This window comes from Onychostoma macrolepis, chromosome 03 (assembly GCF_012432095.1).
Source record: "Onychostoma macrolepis isolate SWU-2019 chromosome 03, ASM1243209v1, whole genome shotgun sequence".
Taxonomy (NCBI): domain Eukaryota; kingdom Metazoa; phylum Chordata; class Actinopteri; order Cypriniformes; family Cyprinidae; genus Onychostoma; species Onychostoma macrolepis.
The window spans coordinates 34,947,860-34,969,168 of record NC_081157.1 but is presented as its reverse complement, the minus strand read 5'-3'; the positions used below and the strand labels follow the sequence as shown (position 1 = coordinate 34,969,168).

The 21,309-nt window shown below is 36.7% G+C and overlaps 1 protein-coding gene across 1 annotated transcript in view; it reads right to left on the bottom strand.

Moving 5' to 3' along the window:
* The window catches only part of cacna1aa (calcium channel, voltage-dependent, P/Q type, alpha 1A subunit, a), a 116,367-nt gene that overhangs the window by 8,914 nt on the left and 86,144 nt on the right, over window positions 1-21,309 (bottom strand). Inside the window, 8 exon segments of the mRNA XM_058771799.1 lie at window positions 16-260; window positions 371-572; window positions 7,629-7,742; window positions 9,832-9,967; window positions 10,741-10,850; window positions 15,957-16,060; window positions 20,080-20,187; window positions 20,503-20,617. Coding sequence (XP_058627782.1) covers window positions 16-260; window positions 371-572; window positions 7,629-7,742; window positions 9,832-9,967; window positions 10,741-10,850; window positions 15,957-16,060; window positions 20,080-20,187; window positions 20,503-20,617 — 1,134 coding nt within the window.

Here is a 21,309-nt window from a genome sequence, read left to right as displayed (position 1 = left end):
GAACGAATAGCCCACCTGTCTGTGAGTCAGGCACTCTCTGCCCTCACTCGGTGAGCGGGACCAGCGGCGGTCTCTCTCTCTAGACCCTCTGTGGCCGTAGTCCCCTCGTTCTCTCTCGTGTCCATAGTGCTCCTTATCTAGAGAACCGTGATGGTGATGGTGATGATGGTGGTGCTTGCGGTCTTTGGCCCGGCCCCGGTCCCTCTCCTTGGATGGCAGGTCTCCTGACTGTGTGGTGGTGCTGAGGTCAGTGCCAAGACCTGCTAGGCCACAGCCAGAGAAAGGAAAAAGGGCATTACTATTAGCTCTCCTTCTAATAGTAAGACAAAATGCCATCAGTACCATTATTTAACATATGTTTGTCTCTGACCTGTGTCAGCATCAGTGTAGCGGCTCAGGGAGCGTTCTGACGCACGGTGACTGCGGTCTCGGTGGCGATGCCCATGTCTGTGACCCTCTTCTGGGATAACCCTGTCCATGGCGTAGTCCTCACCCCGCACTGAGCGGCCTTGACGCCCGTGGCCCAAAGATGAAGCTGAACGCTTCATCGGACTGTTATCGGTGATGGTCTGCTGAGAGAGCCGGCACAGGAGAGAGAGAGAAAGAGGTAGGGAGAGAAAAGAAAAGAGAGCGAAGGAAGAGAGAGGATTCCGTTTATTGGAAATTAATGGGTCTGGAAGATTTGAGAAGGGAACTTCATTTCCGTAGTATTTCGTAACGGCAGGCAGATGGTCGTATGAATGTACGGCCCTGTTTACACCTGGGATTAACATCCGTCTTGGGTGAGCAGGAAGGTTTCTGATTTTGTGACTATATACACATCACTTGCTTTACTGTTCAAATGTTTGGGGTCAGTAAGATTTTTCGAAAAAAGAAAAGAAGAAGAGCAGTAAATCAGCATATTGGCATGATTTATGATCATGTGACACTGAATACTGGAGTAATGATGCTGAAAATTCAGCTTTGCATCACAGGAATAAATTACAGTTTTAAATGTTTTACAGAGATATTATTACAATGTAAAATAATTGCTTTCTTTTTTAACTACAATTTTGATCAAATAAATGGAGCCTTGGTGAGCAGAAGAGACTCCTTTAAAAAAAAATCTTAGCAACTCCAAACTTATATAATCCCAAATTTATATTTACATTTCTATAAAACAAGTCTTATAAGCATGTTTAGATAGTTCACCGGAAAACAAGACAAGCACTATGCTTACATCTGTATATAGTGCTGACAATTTCAGCCCAATCATATGTTAACACCAGATGTAAATGGGGTCTTTGATGACTTAAAACTTGTGTGTTTAATTCTGTAGGTCTGGGAGTTGGTGTGGTTTGATTGTGTATGACCTGATGGACACAATCAGCCGATACCAGCGAACAACTAAAGAAATTCACCATGCAGAATCAGAGTAGAATAGAAAGACAGAAAAAATATGTAAAAAAAAAAAAAAAAAAAGAGAGAGAGAGAAACTTTAAGATAGTTGCAAAAGGTCGTGCCTTGCATGCATCCAGGACTGAATCTATAAAAAGTAAAAATACTCATCCACGAATACACATTTGAGAGAAGCACATTTCTTCAGCAGACCTCTCTCTTCATCACTCACAGTCATGCACACCACAGAGAGAGAGAGCAGAGAGAGGCCTGTCCAGGCTTTCAGAGAGGATGTGTGAGGCAGCACCAGATAAATGGTCCAGGAAGAGGGACGTGCAGAGTGGGATGGTTTGCAGTGGCTCAAGCCCTGGAACCTTTGCACTAGTTAGACCTTGTTTCATAGTTGGACTGTTTTCACTATCAAACACTATCAACACTGACACCTAGAGGCACGGATGCAGCGTTGCATACAATCAAGCGTTTTCAGTTATTGACTCATCTGTAAAAAGACATGGAAGTAAGCTATTTTCTTAAGTTTCCAAGTTTTTTTAATTTATTTTTGTATTATTATTTACAATGATTATATTTATTTTTATTTATTTATTTGCTGTGGACTAGTAGTTGTTTCTTCATCATATGTTGCATTCGACAACTGGGTCATTCTATGGAAACGTCCATTTTTCTGTCCCTAGCCTTTACAGAAATATTACACTTGAAAAACTGTATTATATATATATATATATATATATATATATATATATATATATATATATATATATAAATAAAACAATGTGTTATTTGAACAATTACACCTTCTTAAACCATCAATGTGGCAATATTTGTTTTAAATTAATTATAAAGAATTCCAAGCACCACAAAACTGCTCGTCCCCACAGCCATGTACAGCGGGAAAGTGCTTTATTTAGAGTTCAAAAACAGGGTTTTCTTCCATTTAAAATACAATAATGTATTCATAACTATCAAATATGTGATGTAAATGACATACAAAAACAAAATGCCAAATAAATATTCTAAAATATATAATAAAAGCGGTGGTCCCCTGGAGTTGTCACTGGTGTTACCGATTAACAAAAATCATTTATTTTGAAATAAAAATCACACTGATGACATCACTTGACTTCCTCCTTCCTATTTCCTGAAGATCTGTGAAGAAAGGCCCATGTTTAGTCCACTGTCTCTTATCAGTTATCAGAAATGTTCTCATTTATCTCATGATTTCATATGAAGCTTTTAATTGAAGTCACTGGTATGACCTACTTTATTGTCAGGGAATTGTAAAAAAACAAACAAACAAAAACAAAACTAGAAAACAAATGGATTAAACTATTTAATTTAGTGAGTATACCATGACAAGCAGTTTGATCATTTGCAGCAGACTTTTTGTAAAATGCATTTTTCATGACAATTGTCACTGGTGTTACCTTAGTGAAGATCAGTAACACCAGTGACTCCCATTTATAGATAAACTTAATTCAAATCTATTCATTTAGTTCTTTTGCATAAAATAGCACTAAGATTTTGTGATTCTAATTTTTCTTTATCATTGTTAATCCTCCTTTGGTCAGGTATGGCTAAATTGTGCAGCTGAGAAGCAGAGACCTTACAGACAGCGTCTTTGTTGTACATTTTAGTTGTTTTAGTTCAAATGTTTTTAATATGTTGTTTAAGTTCTTTTACTAACTGCTTTCACTAATTGCCAAATGTAACAATTTAGTCTCATCTGTTAATTATAATTAAAGAATAAGGATATTTGGTCTTATGTATGTCACTGGTGATTCATTGTGTCTCTGGTGTTACTGTTTTTTCTGTTACATTAAATAAAATGTGTCACATGTAGCATGATATTAATTTTACATCCATTATGCTACACTCAAGAGATCAGATTTAAAGGATTGCACCATTACTTGTTTATAACTGTTTTTTAGAAATATTTTCATTGTTATAGCAAATACATGGTTGCGCAAATGAAGTAACATCATTCAATCACACTTTTAACAAACCTGATTAAAATAAATGAAACAATCCCCTTATTTGTTGCATTATCATTATTTTCCTGTAACTCTGACTACGTGATGAAAAAAAAAATAGAGAAATAATATTTCATAAAAACCTTAATATTTCCAAAGTAGTAAGGTAACACCAGTGACAAAAAGAAAAAGAAAAAAATTACATGTGGTGTTTAAAAAATGCACAAAAAAAAAAAAAATCATTATGACTTCAAATGAAATAATTTCATTTATGTGTATTCATAAAGTCAAAAGGTAATCTAATAATGTGGTCAAAGTTTAAATGTTAGAAAAATACATAACTTTTAAGACATCTTGCCATACTAAAAGTGGACGTTTCTGTGGAATGACCCAACTATATACCAGTACAGATGTAGGTGTAACTCAATAACACAATCAAAGTTTCCTTAAAGTAAAAAATTATAAAAAAACAAACAAAAAACAAAAACAAATAAAAAACATGCCATAGAGAGACATGCCCTTTTCCCCCTTCAACCCACTGAACACCAAAAGATCTCTGCACGTCTCTGCTCAAAAACACAGTCACACATAAACACACACACACACACACACACACACACACAGCACAGAAAACTGCACACTCATACTTAAAGACTATGGACACATATGCACACAAAAACATATAACATGCACATGAACACACAGCACACAATGAGTGTTGCAAAGCACACAGATAGCAGATATACATTAGGAGGAGGCAGACAAGGAGTTTTGTGTGATTTGATCTGCACACAAATCTGTCTGAAAATATGTCTGTACTGTACAGTTAATTAACAATTAAAGTTAATTTAGTTAACAAGTTGTGTTAGACTTGATCATTTTGATTCATTAACGCGAATCAGTTTTAACTGTCTATTCCAATGAATAGTCAGTGATTTGTCTATCATTACTAAAAATGTTCACAGAAGTCCCTCAGTATATTAAAATGTTTTAGTAAAAATAAAATCTTTATAAATATTTAATTTTATTTCCAATATAGCAATAAACAGAAATATTAAATGAGCCTTCCTTAATTGCTTTAATTTGATTTTAAAAAATGATTTTACTGCTGTAATTTCTTCTGTTTTATGGTTGAAATGTTTCCTTTGAATGAAGAAAAAAAAAAAAAAGAATATTGTCAAAAGGCCAATAAAACCCATATTGCAATAATGTAAAATTGTTCCAGTATTTGTTTTCCTGAGATATTCAGGCACGAGTTATGTGATTTCCAGGGAGACAGAAAGACAGATGCCAGAGTCAAACAGAGAGTGATAGTGAAAAGAAAGTAATAATGAACGAGAGAGGTTGCACATACAGTGAGATTATCTCCCCGGTGCCGTCCTTTCCTCCGTGGCTGCTGAGCAGCCATTTCCATACAAACACAAGACACCACAAATATGTCCATACAAATACACACATAGAAAGCACATAGGGCCGCATTTACACAAGACAAAAGCACATTAACAGTGGGTGACCCCAGGCATGAGAGAGAAGGAGAGAGAAAGAGAGGTTGCACTCAAAAGGAGAAAAAGTTGGAGATGGGGTTTCGTGCAGTAGTAAACGAGGATGGGGTGGACAAAAACACAGAGTGAAAGAGGGGAGGAAATAAAGAGAGAGAGAGATAAATAAACAGAGAGAAGAGAGACACAGAGAACCTGGTTAGACACAGAAGCAGTGGAGACAAAAAAAGACACTTACCACAGCAGCACACACACTGAGGACCAGAGGCAGTGTTATAGACGTCACAGTGCACCACACAGAATGATACGGTGAGGAACAGTACAGTGATCACGAGACACAGTGGCCATAGAGAGGTATACTACTACAACACTGCGCACACATACAGTATGTATAAGCATGAGACCACACCAACAAAACTCTCTTGTACTTGGTTTCAGAAATTTATGTAAATCACACTCACACTAGTACATGTTGAGTGTTGTGTAAGTACAACACATACACTACCGTTATAAAGTTTGAGGTCGGTAAGATTTGTAAATATTTCTGAAAGAAATCTCAAATGCTCACCAAGGCTGTATTTATTTGACCAAAACAGTGAAATTAGTACTATTGTGAAATATTATTACAATTTTACTGTTTTCTGTTTTATATATATATATATATATATATATATATATATATATATATATATATATATATATATATACAGTATATTAAGGAATGTTAATCAAATAATCAAAGAATGACTCCTTTTTATGCTTTTATATTGAGATAGGACAGTAGAGAGAAGACAGGAAATTACTGGGAGGAGCGAGGGGAGCAGGATCGGCAAAGGACCTCGAGACAGAAATCGAATGCGGGTCGAATGAGCACAGTTGCGCTATATGTCGACGCACTAACCACGAGGATATTGGCCCCAACTGTTTTATTATATTTTAAAATGTAATTTATTCCTGTGATGACAACGCAGAATTTTCAGCATCATTACTCCAGTCTTCAGTGTCACATGATCCTTCAGAAATCATTCTAATATGCTGATTTGCTGCTTAGTTATCATCAGTTATTGTTAGTGTACAATTATTTATAATGGTCATCAGTTCTTATTATTATCAATGTTCAAAACAGTTTTTGCTGCTAAAAATTGTCAAAAACATTTTTTGTTTCAGGATTTTTTGATGAATCAAAAGTTTAAATAAACAGCATTTATTTGACATGGAAATGTTTTGTGACAGAAATGTCCTTGCTGTCACTTTTGATCAATTTACTGCATTCTTGTTAAATAAAACAATTAAAAAACATACGTACTGCCCTCAAACCTTTAAACGGTACTGTAATTACATAAACTTGGGAGACATTAACACGCACACAAACACATGCTCACACAAATCTCAGTACCAACTCCCAAGTCACTGCTTGCTTCACCTCAAAATTTCACTGAGCTATATGACCCTGAATAAAACAATTCAGACTTAGCCAAAATATAATAACAACAAAAATAGTAGGGAAGCATATAGAGTAATACTGGGCTGTAAATACAGAACTTAATTTTTTATAGTAAAGACACTGTGTAACTTATTTACTGAGGGAGGAAGTCGGAGTTAGCCAAACTCAAAATAAAAATAAGAATTCAAAGGAAAATAAAGGTAAAGAGAAGGAGAGAAGGAAAGACATATTCACAGAAATTCAAGGAGACAGCATGAGAAGAGAGTTTATTCAGAAAAAAGGAAGCAAACCCAACCCTGCTTTTCTAATCTGTCATCTCTCCAGCTCCCACAGCATCATGGGATAGCCAAGTGTGCAATTGTTATAGATTTTAGAATCCCAGTGGATGCAGTATGTCATGTGGGAATTGTGTTTTATGAAAACAGATCCTCCAAACGTCCTGTTTGTGTGACATACTGCTTTTTGTATAATGTGTAGCAGTGAAGTGTGTATATTAGGGTCTGTATGAATGAGAAGGAGGCTACTTGAAGGCCAGTGGTGAGAAACATGAAAAAAAAAACACACTTAAATTATACCCTGTTGACCATCTAGACCGGCATCAAATATGCATCATAAGTAATGAGGGTGCATGTTGTAATATGCTAGATATCATGTATCTAGACAATTATAATAAGATAGTGTTTGAATGCAAAAAAATGTATTCTTGAATACATCACATATATTCAAACACATATTCTGATAATTACAAATACTTAAAATGCATATTTATGACAGGTATGCTGATGAAACTATTTAATGCTGACCGATCAAGCTTTGTTTCTTTTAGAGTACCTCAAGGATCTGTTCTGGGCCCAACATGTTTTTTTAATGTGCAACATCAAAAGGCATATTTCCCTATAAACTACCTTTTTTTCTTCCTGACTTTCTCTGTTACAAAGATTAATATACTACTTGATCCAAAGTATGTAGACACCTGAACATATGTCCCTAATGAAAATTTAATTAATTTTGCTATACCATCTTATACATTCCAACTCAACAGACTGCATGGTTGTATACTTGATTAATGCACCATTTAGCTATCTAGTATGGTTATGAAACTTAACATAATTGATTGTCTGTGTAATTCACCCTCACGCTTTCTCATACAGGACATCAATCCATTGCAGATGCTATAATGGGCTTTCTTTGCTTTATCTGGTCAATGGGCATATTTGTTTAATGCAAAGGCAGCAATGGAAAGTGGGTTGGAGGGTCAAGAAAGGAAGGACAGATGTGAAAAGGGGAAAACATGAAGGAATGACAGGATGAGGCGCTCACTTGGTTGTCTGCTGGGAGTCGAGGCATGGAAGCAGCCCTGCCATGGCCTTCCATCGGCAGATAGTGCTCAGTGTCCGAGTACCCGTCCCGCCCCATCTCTCTCATCTCTACTGTCTGCAGAAACAGAGGGAGACCATGCATGACTGCCCAGGGACAGCAGGCAAGAGCGAATGCCAGGGGCCTGAGAGACAGGCCTAAGCACAGTGGATGGAAGGAGGACATCTCCACCTTCATCTCTCCCTTCACCCTGTGGGGAGATGCAAGAGTAGCAGGACAGTCCTGCCCCAGCCTCTGTTCTATACGTCACTGCTGTTGGGTTTGCAAAAAGTACATGCATATGCAATACATGCAGGGCTTCAACTGCAGGATCACTGAGAGAAGATCAGGAGATTATGGTTTTACAAACTACTCTCGCTCTCTCTCAAATCACAAACAGGATATTCTGTCAATCAGTTTCAAATACATAGTCACATAGCTCTTGACTCAATTATGCTTAAGCACTTCTTTTAAAGGTTTAGACATCATTTGCTCACCCCCACATTCTTCTAAACAGTATGACTTTCGTTCTTCCGTAGAACACAAAAGGAGGACTTTGAAGAATTTGCCGGTTACTCCTTTCTGTGCAGTTACAATAAATGGGGAATGAAGCTTCCAAAAAGATATGACAAAGAAGAATCATAGGAATGATCTGTGCACTATAATTCAAAGTGATCTGATGCCATATGATAACAACTGTAAAAAAAGACCAAAATATAAGTTGTTATTGTTATTCAATATTCATACATTTCTTTTACAAAGACCTGTTGAATGCTGTGACTGGATCACTGAGTCAATGAGTGAACTGCACTGATTCAAACAGACTGGTTTTGTAAACTCAACCAACTTATTAATTAATTCACTCATTCATAAGATCTGACTCAAATAAATGATTCAAACATGAATCAGACATTGCTTTTCTTATGAACATAGATGTTAAGATTTTCCCAGTAAATAGTGACTTGAACCTCAGTTACCTAACTACCATATGCTTTCAAATAAAAAATAGTGCACAAGTTTTATGGACCATGTGTTTTTTATTTTTGGTCATTTTGGTAATCAACAACCCCAGTCCTCATTCTCTGTAATGAGCGCTCAGGATATTCTTCAAAAATTCACTGTATGTTTCATAGAAAAAAGAAAGTCATATGAGCTTTGATTGACATGAGGGTGATTAAATAATGGTATTTTTCATTTTTTGGGTGAACTATGCCTAAGCTCTTGCAATCAAAAAAATCTGTTCTCACTGAACAATACTATCTTACTGTTTCTGAATTTCATCTGCTCAGGACAGCTTGACTTTTTCTACTCAACTTTAGAACGGTGTTTTACAGCTTTTTTTCTTATCTGCCTTCCTCATTGATAAGCTTTGGATAAAAGCGGCTGCTGTTCCTGCCATGAATTTAATGAATAGTTGAGCTGGGCAGGAGTGTCTCACCTCCTGACAGTACAATGGCACTTAAGACTGCGGAAGGGTTTCAACACCCTTCCCAGACAGTCGAATATGGATGCATATATTCAATGACATGAGCTTCACCGTACAAAGCAGACATGTGAGAGTAATAAAAGAATATAAACAGTAACAGAGGGACACACAGACTGAGGGGACATACAAGAAAGAGAATAAGAGAGTGTGGAAGATAGTCCACCGAATTCAGTTTTTACTCAGCAACAGAGAAGGGCCTTTGTTGCTGTCTGCCAATGAGATGCACATGGATGAGGGATAGACAGACCAGCCATTCAGGGTTATGAAAACAAACCGCTCCAATGGACACCCTCCACAAAAGACTGTGAATATCTGAGTTGCAGTCTTATAAAGGCAGAGAAAACATTATTGATCCACTGAGACGTCCAATGGTTTGACACTACATGAACATTCTGAACTCTAATAACAAATATAATCATGCTGTGAGGGAGTTATATGCTGCTGGAGAATTCATAACTGATGAAATAGTGGCTCTCACATCACAAAAATATTGTTTTCTCATACAGTAGTGTGTGGAAACAATTTAACTTGCATTTATTGTTGTACTATCATACTAATCTGGTAATGTCTGAGGTTAAGAGCACAGTGATGCACTACCCAAACGTAATTTTCATAAATTCAAGCATTTACATAAATACCCTCACCGGAAATTGTAGATGAGATAGGGCAGGCTCTGTGTACCTGAGATTGTCTGTGGTTATCTGCGGTGTCATCTGGGTGTTGGCCTTCAGGACTCCAGCTTCCTGCTTTCTGAGACATCTCTTGGGCTCGCGCCGTCACCCATGATTGGCTCTCTGGGATCCTTTCATCAACAGGCCTGACAACACACCCACATTTAGTCAGATTATAAGCTCTCTACACTCTGTGAAGGGCTTAAGCCTCTGGTTTGTCACTCATTGTGGTTTAGATGATCTTTCTCATTAGATTTCCACTAGAGTCAACGACAAGGAAAATGGTGTACAGTGGTATATCTTTAGTAACATTTGCTGTATGTAGAATAAAAAGTGAGCTTTTTTATTTATTTAATTATTAATCAATCAGTCAATCAATCATAGTTTTGTATTTTGAAAATTGTAGAAAAGAACATTTATAAAATTTTTCCAATGCATTTATTTTTACTTTTTGTAAATTATAGTTTTTGTTTTCAAGGAATTGTATATTTATTAATAAAAAAAACTGTCTTATTTTTTGTTTTAATCACAACTCTTGTCTTTTGAAAACTATAAAAGAAAAGGATAAAAATTTGCTTGCATTAATTTTTACAGTTTTTTGTTGTTGTTTGTTTTAAAATATTTTATATTATTCTTTTAATTCAATATTTCATCATGTCATATTTATTCATTTGAGTACAGTTTACTTTGACAAAAATGAATACTGGTCATTCTTACCCATGATTGGGTTATTTAAAACACTCAAATTTAATTATTTTCATGATGTATGCATTAATCTCACCTTTGTTACCACTGACAAAATACTAATAAAAAATCCCTTTGTATACATTTACATTAGCAATTTCCTTAATGTAAATGAAACCATCAACCTTAACACTGGGAGAGAGACTGAGGAGAAAATGGAGAGGGTGCAACTCACAGATGATTTGCAGGGTGCTGTTGTGTTTCAGGAAGGCCAGTGAGTCCCTGTCCCACATCCTGGCTTGGCGACGGCGGCTCCAGACGCTGAAACATTAATGGCGTTCGATTCTGTGTAAGATACAACATGGCCTACAGCTGGTATCAGGCAAGCTGATGGGAAAATGGGGTTGGGGAAAGATATGGGATGCAGAGCATCCCATGTGCGAATGGGGAGGGAATCCAGCAGCGGTCAGTCAGGAGGCATTCCAGGAGCATTATGAGTAAATGGGTTTCCTGTGAGTTGTATTGCCTGAAATCTGCCGATGGTACCATGCTGAGAATTCATTTACTTGCATTGTCCCAGTAAATGAAGAGTTTCTGTAACCAACTGGCTGCTAAAGAGTGGTGATAAATCTTGGTGTCATTCAGTAGACAGTAGATTGCTAGCTATGAGCTCATCTGTATGCTAGTGTACCTAAACATAGTCAAAATTCACTTTTAGCAGATCTTTCAAATGTTTAGGGTCAGTAAGATTTTTTTATACTTTCATTCAACAGGGACACGTTAAATTCATCAGAAGTGACAGTGAAGACATTTGGTCCACTTTTATTTTTCATTTACATGCTGCCACTGGGTCAGATCATCAGACGTCATGGTCTCAATTTTCATAGTTACGCTGATGATATTCAAATCTATTTTACAGTTCAACCAAGCTCAGTTTGCCCACCCCCTTCTATTGTTTTGTGTCTTCAAGAACTTAAAACCTGGATGTCAGATAACTTTTTACAACTAAATGCTGACAAAACTGAAATCCTGCTAGTTGGCTCTAAATCTCAGAGCTCCTCTCAGCATGACATCTTCATAGATATTGATGGTGTCCAGATTAGGCCCTCAACAACTGTGCAAAATTTGGGAGTGTTGTTTGACTCTGCGCTATGCTTTGATTCACACATTGGTCAGATTGTTAAATCATGCTTTTATCAACTGCGAAAAATTGTCCGTATATGTCCCTCACTTAATTTTGCAGATGCTGAAACTATTATTCATGCTTTTATAACCTCTAGATTGGACTACTGTAACTCCTTATATAGCGGCTTACCTGCCAAAGTTATTAATCGTCTCCAAATGGTACAAAACTCTGCTGCTCGAGTCCTTACATTTAATAACAAATCTGCGCATATCACTCCCATCCTCCACCAACTTCACTGGCTTCCTGTGCACAAACGTATTCAGTTCAAACTCTTAGTTTTAGTTTATAAGGCCCATAATGGCCTCGCACCTCAATACCTAGTCGAGTTAGTGCAACCATATGTTCCTGCACGGACTCTCAGATCTAGCAATGATAACTTGCTTGTTGTGCCCAAGTACAAACTCTCTACGGTGGGTGGCAGAGCTTTCTGTATTATGGGCCCTAAGCTATGGAATAAGCTGCCCCATAATGTTCGTGCTGCCTCCTCTCTTCAGACCTTTAAGTCTCAACTTAAAACTCATCTATTCACTTTGTTCTCTAAATAACTCTTCTGCCTCTCTGTTTTTCTTTTCATCAACTTTCATCATATGATTGCGAGACCTCTTGTTGTTCATTAATTGTAGTTCCTTGTTGTCAACACTTGTTTGGATGATTGTTTCTTCTGATTGTTTGGTGTATTATGTTTGCCAATTGGTTGTATTACTTTGTAAAGTGACCTTGGGTTCTTGAAAGGCGCTATAAAAATAAAACATATTATATTATTATTTATAATGTTATGAAAGATTTCTATTTCAAATAAATAGTGTTCATTTGAACTTTCTATTCATCAAAAAATCCTGAAGGAAATCATGGTTTCCACAAAAATACAGCATTAATAAGAAGAAGAAATGCTTCTTGATGACCAAATCAGCATATTAGAATGATTTCTGAAGGATCTTCTGACACTGAAGACTGGAGCAATGATGCTGAAAATGCACCTTTGTCATCAAGGGAATAAATTACTTTTTTAACATTGTAAAATATTTCCATTTTTTTTTTTTAGTCAAACACATATTAGGCCTCTTTCAAACACATTTTAAAATCATACTGACTCCAGACATTTCAAATTTACGGTCTGCCTCTTCTGGGAAAACAGATAAAACATATTTTGTCTCATCCTGTATTACATGGATTTTTTTTGTCCAATCAAAATGCTTTATAGAATGAGAATTGCATTCCCCAGAACAGCTATGAAGTCAAAAATCATAGCTGTGATGTAATTAGCCTATAACCAATAGGTTTTCGAATAAAAAAGGAACAAGCCCTTTGATTATGTACCACCTAAACTTTCTGTTTTGAAAGAAAGTATGTGGATCAGTACGATTACTAATTTTTTAACAACTCCAGAGCTTGTAAAACTGTTACTCTTTAGAGCCATTTTTGTGTATATACAAGCCATAAAGCATAATTGGTACCACCAGCCAAAATGACACCTTGAGATTTGGAAAATGAAGGGAGAAAGAAATAAAAATCAACCTATCCAGTGAGAAACACAAAATGCATGTAGTATGTAAAGGCAGGTTTCATATTAAAATTTCATGAGAGGAAGTAATAGTTGATAAAAGAATGAGAGCTGATAAAGGAAAAGGAATCATCTGTGAACAACATGCACAGATCGAGTTTGTTTACTTAACACTATCTAATGGATGAGTTAGGAGACTGTATGAGAAAAAGCTTTGCAAGTTCAATGGTATCTTCCAAAACTGCTACATCCACTTGAAACATCGTGGTTACCACTAAGATTGTACAGGCCAGCTCCATGTCTACAAAACTGTGTTCGACTTTCATGTGGATGTATAGTTGTGGATCACATAAGAACAAAACAGCATAAATGTAGATCAGGCCCATGTTGCATTACACTCTACGAAAACACATGTATATACCACCTTCTTATAAACCACTGAGGAAATTAAAGCGTGTTTAAAATACAAACGGAGACAATGATTTTGTAACTGCTAATAATCAATAGTCATTGAACCGGTGGGATTCAATTACAGCAGGACACACACTGTTCAGTTATTCAGCTGGCAGAATGAATGGACATAATTAAAACAACCTACCAGACATACTGAAATATTAAACCACCCACTGCAAGTGACTTCATAAAATGAGGAATTAAGTCAGTTAGTCAATACGTTTGGCAATGAATTATTAATCTAGAGGTTTATGTGGAAGAGAGTAATCATGCAACGCAATACTTTACAAATTGTAAAAACCTTTTAAGGGGCAGCCTCTTACAAGACTTCCCAGGTTTATTCTTTTTCCTTTCACTTCTTGGAAGGATGCCAGAAATGTCAACAATGTGATTTAAAAGTCTCAAATGTGATTAAAATCCTTAGATTATGAGTACAGTTTTCTAAGAAAGAGGAATTGTGAGATGTGGCCTTCCTTTATCGAATCCCTTTAGCATTTATAATTGTTTTTACTAATTGAAGAGATCAATTTAATGTTTCTGAATTCACAATTCAGTTATGAAATTGCTGGACTTAGAAGACGTTACATACTTTACTCTAATTCTTCTATGTCTTAAATGACAACAGCTACACTGTGCATACAACTGAGTGCAGAGGGAGGCCTGATTTTTCAATCCCGACAGAGCTTAAAGGTTATGTGTGTAGTTTTATCAGTGTAAAAATATATTTCTTGTCCAAGCTTAAGGTAAAATGAAAACTATTATGGACTTGTCCCTCATATCGTTACGTATATCCAATCGAAACAGCACCTCAAATGAGAGAAAAACAAAAAAGGTATGACAGGACTTGATTTTGTCCATCTGGAATTGAATGGTTGCCCCGTCCTCACGCCGATTCATTCATCATCAGAGGTGACACATCACTGGGGCAAAGAGGATTATATCGTTGAATACATATATGGGGCCACATTAATAGAGTTTGGTGTGGGATTGCCTGTTTGTCTGCCCAACAGCAGTTGGCAAAGTTTGAAGAAGTCATTGGGCCCTATTTTAATGGTCTAAAGCACACGTTGCAGGTGCACTTAGGGCGTGTCCAAATCCACTTTTGCTAGTTTAACGATGGGAAAAACAGTCTAAAAAATGGTCTAAAAGGGTTGTCCCTATTCTCTTAATGAGTAATGGGTGTGTTTTGGGCATAACGTGCAATAAACCAATCAGAGTCTCATCTCCCATTCCCTTTAAGGGCCAGTTGCGCTTGCACCATGGCGGATTCGCTATTTACATGGTGGAATGCGCTGGAAAATAGGTAGCCTAATTCTGATACATGCAATGACTATCCACTGTGACATGTAGGCATTTTTATATTTATGTAGCCTACACAATAATAATCTTTTACATTGTAATCCTTTAATTTTTAATATTTGGCATGCTTGTGTGCTGCTGGGCATCCCTGTGTGTGTAATAAGCATATTACTAACGCACTCTTTAAATAACAAAAAAATAGTCTATTTCAGTTGCCTCAAAATAGAAACACGCCAACAATGCGCCTGAGCACACCTCGTTTTCAGACCAGTACGCCCATGGACGCACAAATGGGCGCAAATGCATTTGCTATTTAAACAACATGGCGCAGGACATGAAAATGATAACTGCGTCGGGCTGAAACTAGCAAAAAACACTTGCATCACTGTGCCTGGTGTATCATAGGGCACATTATGTTTACAATTCCATTTGGTGAAACTAGTGACACAGAAATTACACACTTCATCTTTAGCTCCACATAAATATCGTATTTTGGGTAAAGCAGAGATGCATTTGTGAATGTAGTACTTTAATACCAAATGGTTGTTCTAAGTAATAGTAAAATGTTGAGCTGTCATCACTATTGACAGTTGATGCAATAGCATCAACATGGTCATGATTAAAGATAAAGGGCAAACGAACTAGGGAAAACTATTGGACTACTAAATACAAAGGAAGTTATCGCTCACAGTCCCAAAATGAGAAAGGTGAGTGCATTGTCAAAAATTTATTCTCAGATTACACATGAACTGTGACAAGATGCAAGAACATAACATAGTTACTGTGGTTCCTCATCTTTTTTTTTTTTTTGCCTTTTTCAATAGCTTCTCACTGAGAATGTTCTTTAAACAACATCAGCACATTCACTGGGATGTAACTGGCTCACTATCTAAGATAAAAGTGTGTTTACAGAGTCGATGGTGAAAATGAGCATTTAGCACAGCTGAGGATTGTTTGTCACAGCTCATTGTGGACTGAGATTGTGATTGCAGGGTGAGAGGAAGACGAGTACCTGTTCATCGTGGAGAGCCTGTGTCCGTTTGGCTTTACTTTGCCTATAATACTCCATGATCATCATGGCAGCATAGATCTTTCCCACTGTCAGGTCTGTCGCTGCTGAGAAAAGGACAAGTTACCCTGTACGATTAGACAAGGTGAGATGGACCCTGAGCGAGGGGGATGGGAGTGAGGACGGGACATGCACAAGACAAACGCAGACGCACAAACTCACATGCACAAACAAAGAGTGTCGAATCGACACGCACACAGAGCCAGTGGTCTTTTCACAAGCAGACTGATTAAAATGGCTAAAACTATTTGCGCACTTCATTTTTATGATCAATAATTTTAAGTACAAAAGTATTGCAAGAACTGACAGCAAACTACAGCATAATGCCTGGATACAGTAAACAAAGTTTCCCAAAAACGGTCTTTGCCGCTTTATGGAAACGAGTCCACATGAGGAAGTTACTAAGAGTAACTTCAGACTAGGTTTACATGCCATGCTTAGTGGTGTTTAAAGCCATGGTCACCACCTCTGTATAGGATCTGCATAGAACAATGAAGATAAAAATTAGCATCAAACAATACAGTTCTAAATTACTACATGCTTGCTGCAAACTCACCTAAAACATACTAGCATATTTCTAGCATTATCATTTCGTCAAAAGCTTTATTGCCTAATGTGACAGCAGCGCCACCTCATCATCTCATGCTTTTTTGTAGCATCTAGCTAGCATTAGGCTAGCTAGTTTTAAGCATATTCCATTAGATAGTTAGCTTTAAGCATGTTTTTAACATGTCTTACCAGCGAGTTAGCACATACATCTCATTGGTAGCATAATAGTGGTGCAATATATATTTTGAAACAATACTGTTTTACGTACATCTTGTCAGGAATCTCATAACCCCTGTAGTGAAAAGACATCTATAGAGGGTTGATCTATAGTAAGGCACCCCCTGGTCTCAGGCATAGTGAGCTGGACGTACATGAATGTGTGTTACTAATGTCTTTTGTGGCACTTGAACATAGACTGTCTCAAAATAATTCTGTTAACAGATTTGTGTGTAAAATTTCAGTCGTACGTACCGGGAGGGAGGAGCTAAACACGCTAAAGCTAACGGCAACACATCAGGTGTTCGTGAAACATCTCGTGAACATGTGTTTTTTTTTTTTTACTGCACTAAAGCCCAAAGTAAGCGCAAAGTAATTCAGTTTTTATCCGCACACTAGCGTATGTGTACAGTGCACATGACGTAAATCTAATCATTATGCTAGTACACCAGATTTTTCTAACCGCACATACAACAACAAACTACTGGAGATGACAACGACAGTGGACAACTACGCTGACAAACGCTTATGTGCAGACGTTCCAAGATAACCAGATCTACAGTTTACAAAGGCAGTTTTATTGCTCTTAACTTATGGAGAGAAATAGTGCAGACACTGGACAAGGGTAAAACTTTCTAGTGCACATGTGCCTAGCATCTGTGTTAGCGCACGCTATCAAATGGAGCATACTTTGAAAGGCTGTGTTCGGCTGTTATCTAAAACTGAAGTATACTTTACGCAACTACTCTCTTGGTTCATTTGCATGTAGGCCTTGCATCTATTTATACATTTGCCCTATGCAATCAGCAATAATAACACTGTAACACTAGTATAGGGACCAATTCTCACTATTACCTAGTTGCTTATTAGCATGCCTATTATTAACAAATTGGCTATTTAGCACGTATTCTGCATGACCATATTCTACATTCCTAATCCTACCCAATACGTAAACTTAAAGGGGTCATCGGATGCAAAATTCACTTTACAAGTTGTTTGAACATAAATGTGTGTTGGAAGTGTGTGTACACATCTATCCTATAATGATAAAAATTAGCTGCAGGCAAAAACAAAGTTTTTCATGCACTTGTCAATTTTGAGATTTTGGGCTTTTTGGTTTTCATAAAGTGTTTTTTTAGACTAGTAGAACGAAAACATCCAAAAGACACTGTTAATTGTTTCTTTTATAGCACTTTATCTATTTGTGTCAATAGATTTAAATTACAACACATATTTTTAAAGGCCGTTTTCTCAAAATGAGTTTTTTCTACTACACTGAGCCATAAATCTCCACTTCAGTAGCACTTACACACACCAAACTTTACATTTTTATTCCTGTCTATATCCTGAAGGTTTTTACAGAGGGATTTGTTCATATATAATTTGCTTGATTATATACAACATTTTAATCCCCCCAAAATTGTCAAAATATAGTGTTTTCTGTCTGTTCTAAGTATTTTCTGAATTATGGGATACCCAAAATTCCCTCTGTAAAAACTTCTGACTGTAATATGTCAAAAAAATTAAAAAAGAATTTTGAAACTGACTTCATCCAGTGTTTAGATTTTTGTATTAGAAATGTATGCAAATTAGTGCATATTTCATTAAATAATGCCTCATTTGCATATTTAAACCTAACATTTTAGAAAACTTGTAATACAAAATTTTTTGCAATTATCAATGTAATCAATCAACTAGGTAAGTAAGGCGATAACTATTAGTAAAAAAAATTACCCTATTCACCTGCAGTGTCTCGCCTTAAATCCCTATTTTTAAATCCCCTTTCTCAAATCAGGCTGTTCTGAGAGCCCTGTGAGAATGACGTAGCTCTGCGCAGGCTGCTCCCACAATAGTTGATTGACAAGACCATCTTACCTTAGACCCGCCCTGAGTGAGCTGTCATCAGTCCACCATTGTATCGACTCCGGTGCAGGGGGAGACAAGATGTCTCTGATTAAGCGATTGAGGTGTTCTGTTGTTGGATGTAATAATGAATATAGCAGTTGTCAGTTACTCCCGTCATCTGAGCCACTGAAGACGCAGAGGATTAACATTACTTTCGTTTTGAAGTGAATGCGCCAATCTCGATGTGCCTAAATGCGTCTATGTTCGCGCAAATCATTCGTGATCCAGCTACAGAAGAGGTGAGTATAAGGTCAAATCGCCTTTCCTAATAATGTGCTAGTTAGCCAGTTTCGCCGCTGAAGTTTAAAGTCTGCTCGTCACTCCACGGAAGAGAGGGGCGGGGTCAGCATAGCTCATTAGCATTTAAAGCAACATGGACTAAAAACGGCTTGCTGAAAACAGAGCTGATTTTGACAGGGGAATAAAGGTGTTTTTTACACTACCATTGAGAAATTTTAACCAAAGTATATTATAGACTTTTCATTAAGACCCTTAAGTATCATATCAACTTGTGGGAAATGGTCATGCGATGACCCCTTTAACAACTACCTTTCTAACTATTAATAAGCAGCAAATTATGAGTTTACTGAGGCAAAACTCACAGTAGTTAATGGTTGGTTAATAACGAGAATTGAACGTAAAAATAAAGTGTGACCAATAACCCGTGTTGGGAAGGAAATGTAATAGGTACGGATCGCAAGTTACCCAATTTAAAATTTAATAGTAGTGTAACTTTTTCAATTACTTTATTAACATAAAGTAACTAATTACTTTTGATTACTTTTCTATATTTCTAATGAATGTTTTCAACTGTTAATCATTTTCAAACATTTACACCATGCAGGGTTAACCATGCAGTAGTATTCAACACTGATTACTATCAGACTTTCAAAATCCTTCATCACTTGAATTAAAATGCTAATAACTGAACATCCACCACAAAATCAGACTTTAGTACTGCCTTTTATTTTGAGATTGATTAACACTGGTTAACCTTTTCATAAGTAACTGTAATTTAATTTTTTTTTCTTAGTAATTGTAACTGATTACAGTTACATTTATTTTACATTTATAATTTATTTTTAATTTATTTTAATGTATAAATTACGTAACATGTTATGTTACATGTAACTAGTTACTCCCCAACACTGCCAATAATACATACTTTCTGTGTCACTTTCAGTGTCTATGATTCATTCTCAGTGAATTTCTTCTTTGTGATCAGTCTGCAGTCTAAATGTGTGTGGTATACATCTATAAGGGCCTAAAATGAAACTAAGGGTACAGGCCTGGACCATCAGGGGGTGCAGAGCAGTGAGTGGGCTGGCTGAGAGAAGCTGTCCTCGGGTGGTAAAAGAGACACGTTGTGAACACACCAACCTCCTGGGTAACTTACACTTGTGGGGTGTCACCAGAAGGTCCAGATTCTTCTGAGAGAGATTAGGCCATATCGCCATCATCTCCTTCCTTAGTTCAGCATCCATCTGGTGCTTATCTCCGCCCCCTATTTACATAGCAACAGGTACACGTACACACATATATGCAAACGTAATTCCACCAACACACACACATACACAAATTTTGTTAAGGTATGAACAGTGTGGTATCCAATCTTATGTAGACATATCGTGCACAAAATCTTACAATTTCTATATTTTATGAGTCATTATATACAGTGGGGTCTTTTTTAAGGTTTGACTTTAAAGGTTTAGATTAGATTTGAATTTTAGACTTCTGAACCCCGCTGTACTTAAACTGCTATAAGAAAATACATCAACTGTTCTAACAACAGGAATGAATGAAGAAAGTAATGCCAAACCTTCCCCACCCTTGGCGATCTTGATGTCCAGAGCAGTTCGGATTAAGGCCATAAGTGTGGAATTAAAGTGCACTGTGTTGTCATCAGCAACTGGCAGATCCATCCGCAACAGTCTCTGTGGAGAGCCAATCAGAAGCAGTTAGAAGAGCAGTGTACTGAGATATATGTGTGCTTTGAACCTCCAGGTAAGGTGTGCTTTTGGTGTGTGAGAGGAAATGGGAGGGGAAAGTAAGGAGGGATTTTCAGGGTTAGCTCTGTGACCTTTGATGCTCAGTGCAATAATTAATTTAGAGCTGTCTTGGTGTAATAATCAAGGAGGAGAATGATTAATGGTTTATGAGATTGCTGTGGAAGTTAATATAGAAAGAACAGTTCTGTGGTCTAGAACAGTGGCTTGGTCTGGTTGGTCACGATCCAAAAATGGGTCGCAAAAAATAAATAAATAAATAAAAATGCATTTTAATGCATTTAATACAAATACAACTAAACACAACTGCTTACAGTCAGAAATCGCAATAAAAACAGGCTTATCAACTTTTAAAATTGAGGAGGAAATGATTCCCATTTCTTTTGTTGCTGAAGTTGTTTTTCAGTTTGTTTGTTTTTCTGCAAATTCATTTGTAATTTGGGGTGACATGAACTCAAAATCACGAACAAAACTATGTCCCTAAGGTAAAATAAATCAAATTAAGCTGAATACAATTTCAATGAGGATAAGCATGATTTTACCGACCACAATATATACTGAACATTGAATTGTTGGCTAAATGTTTGATTTTAAGGACATTATTATTATTTTTCTAAAAC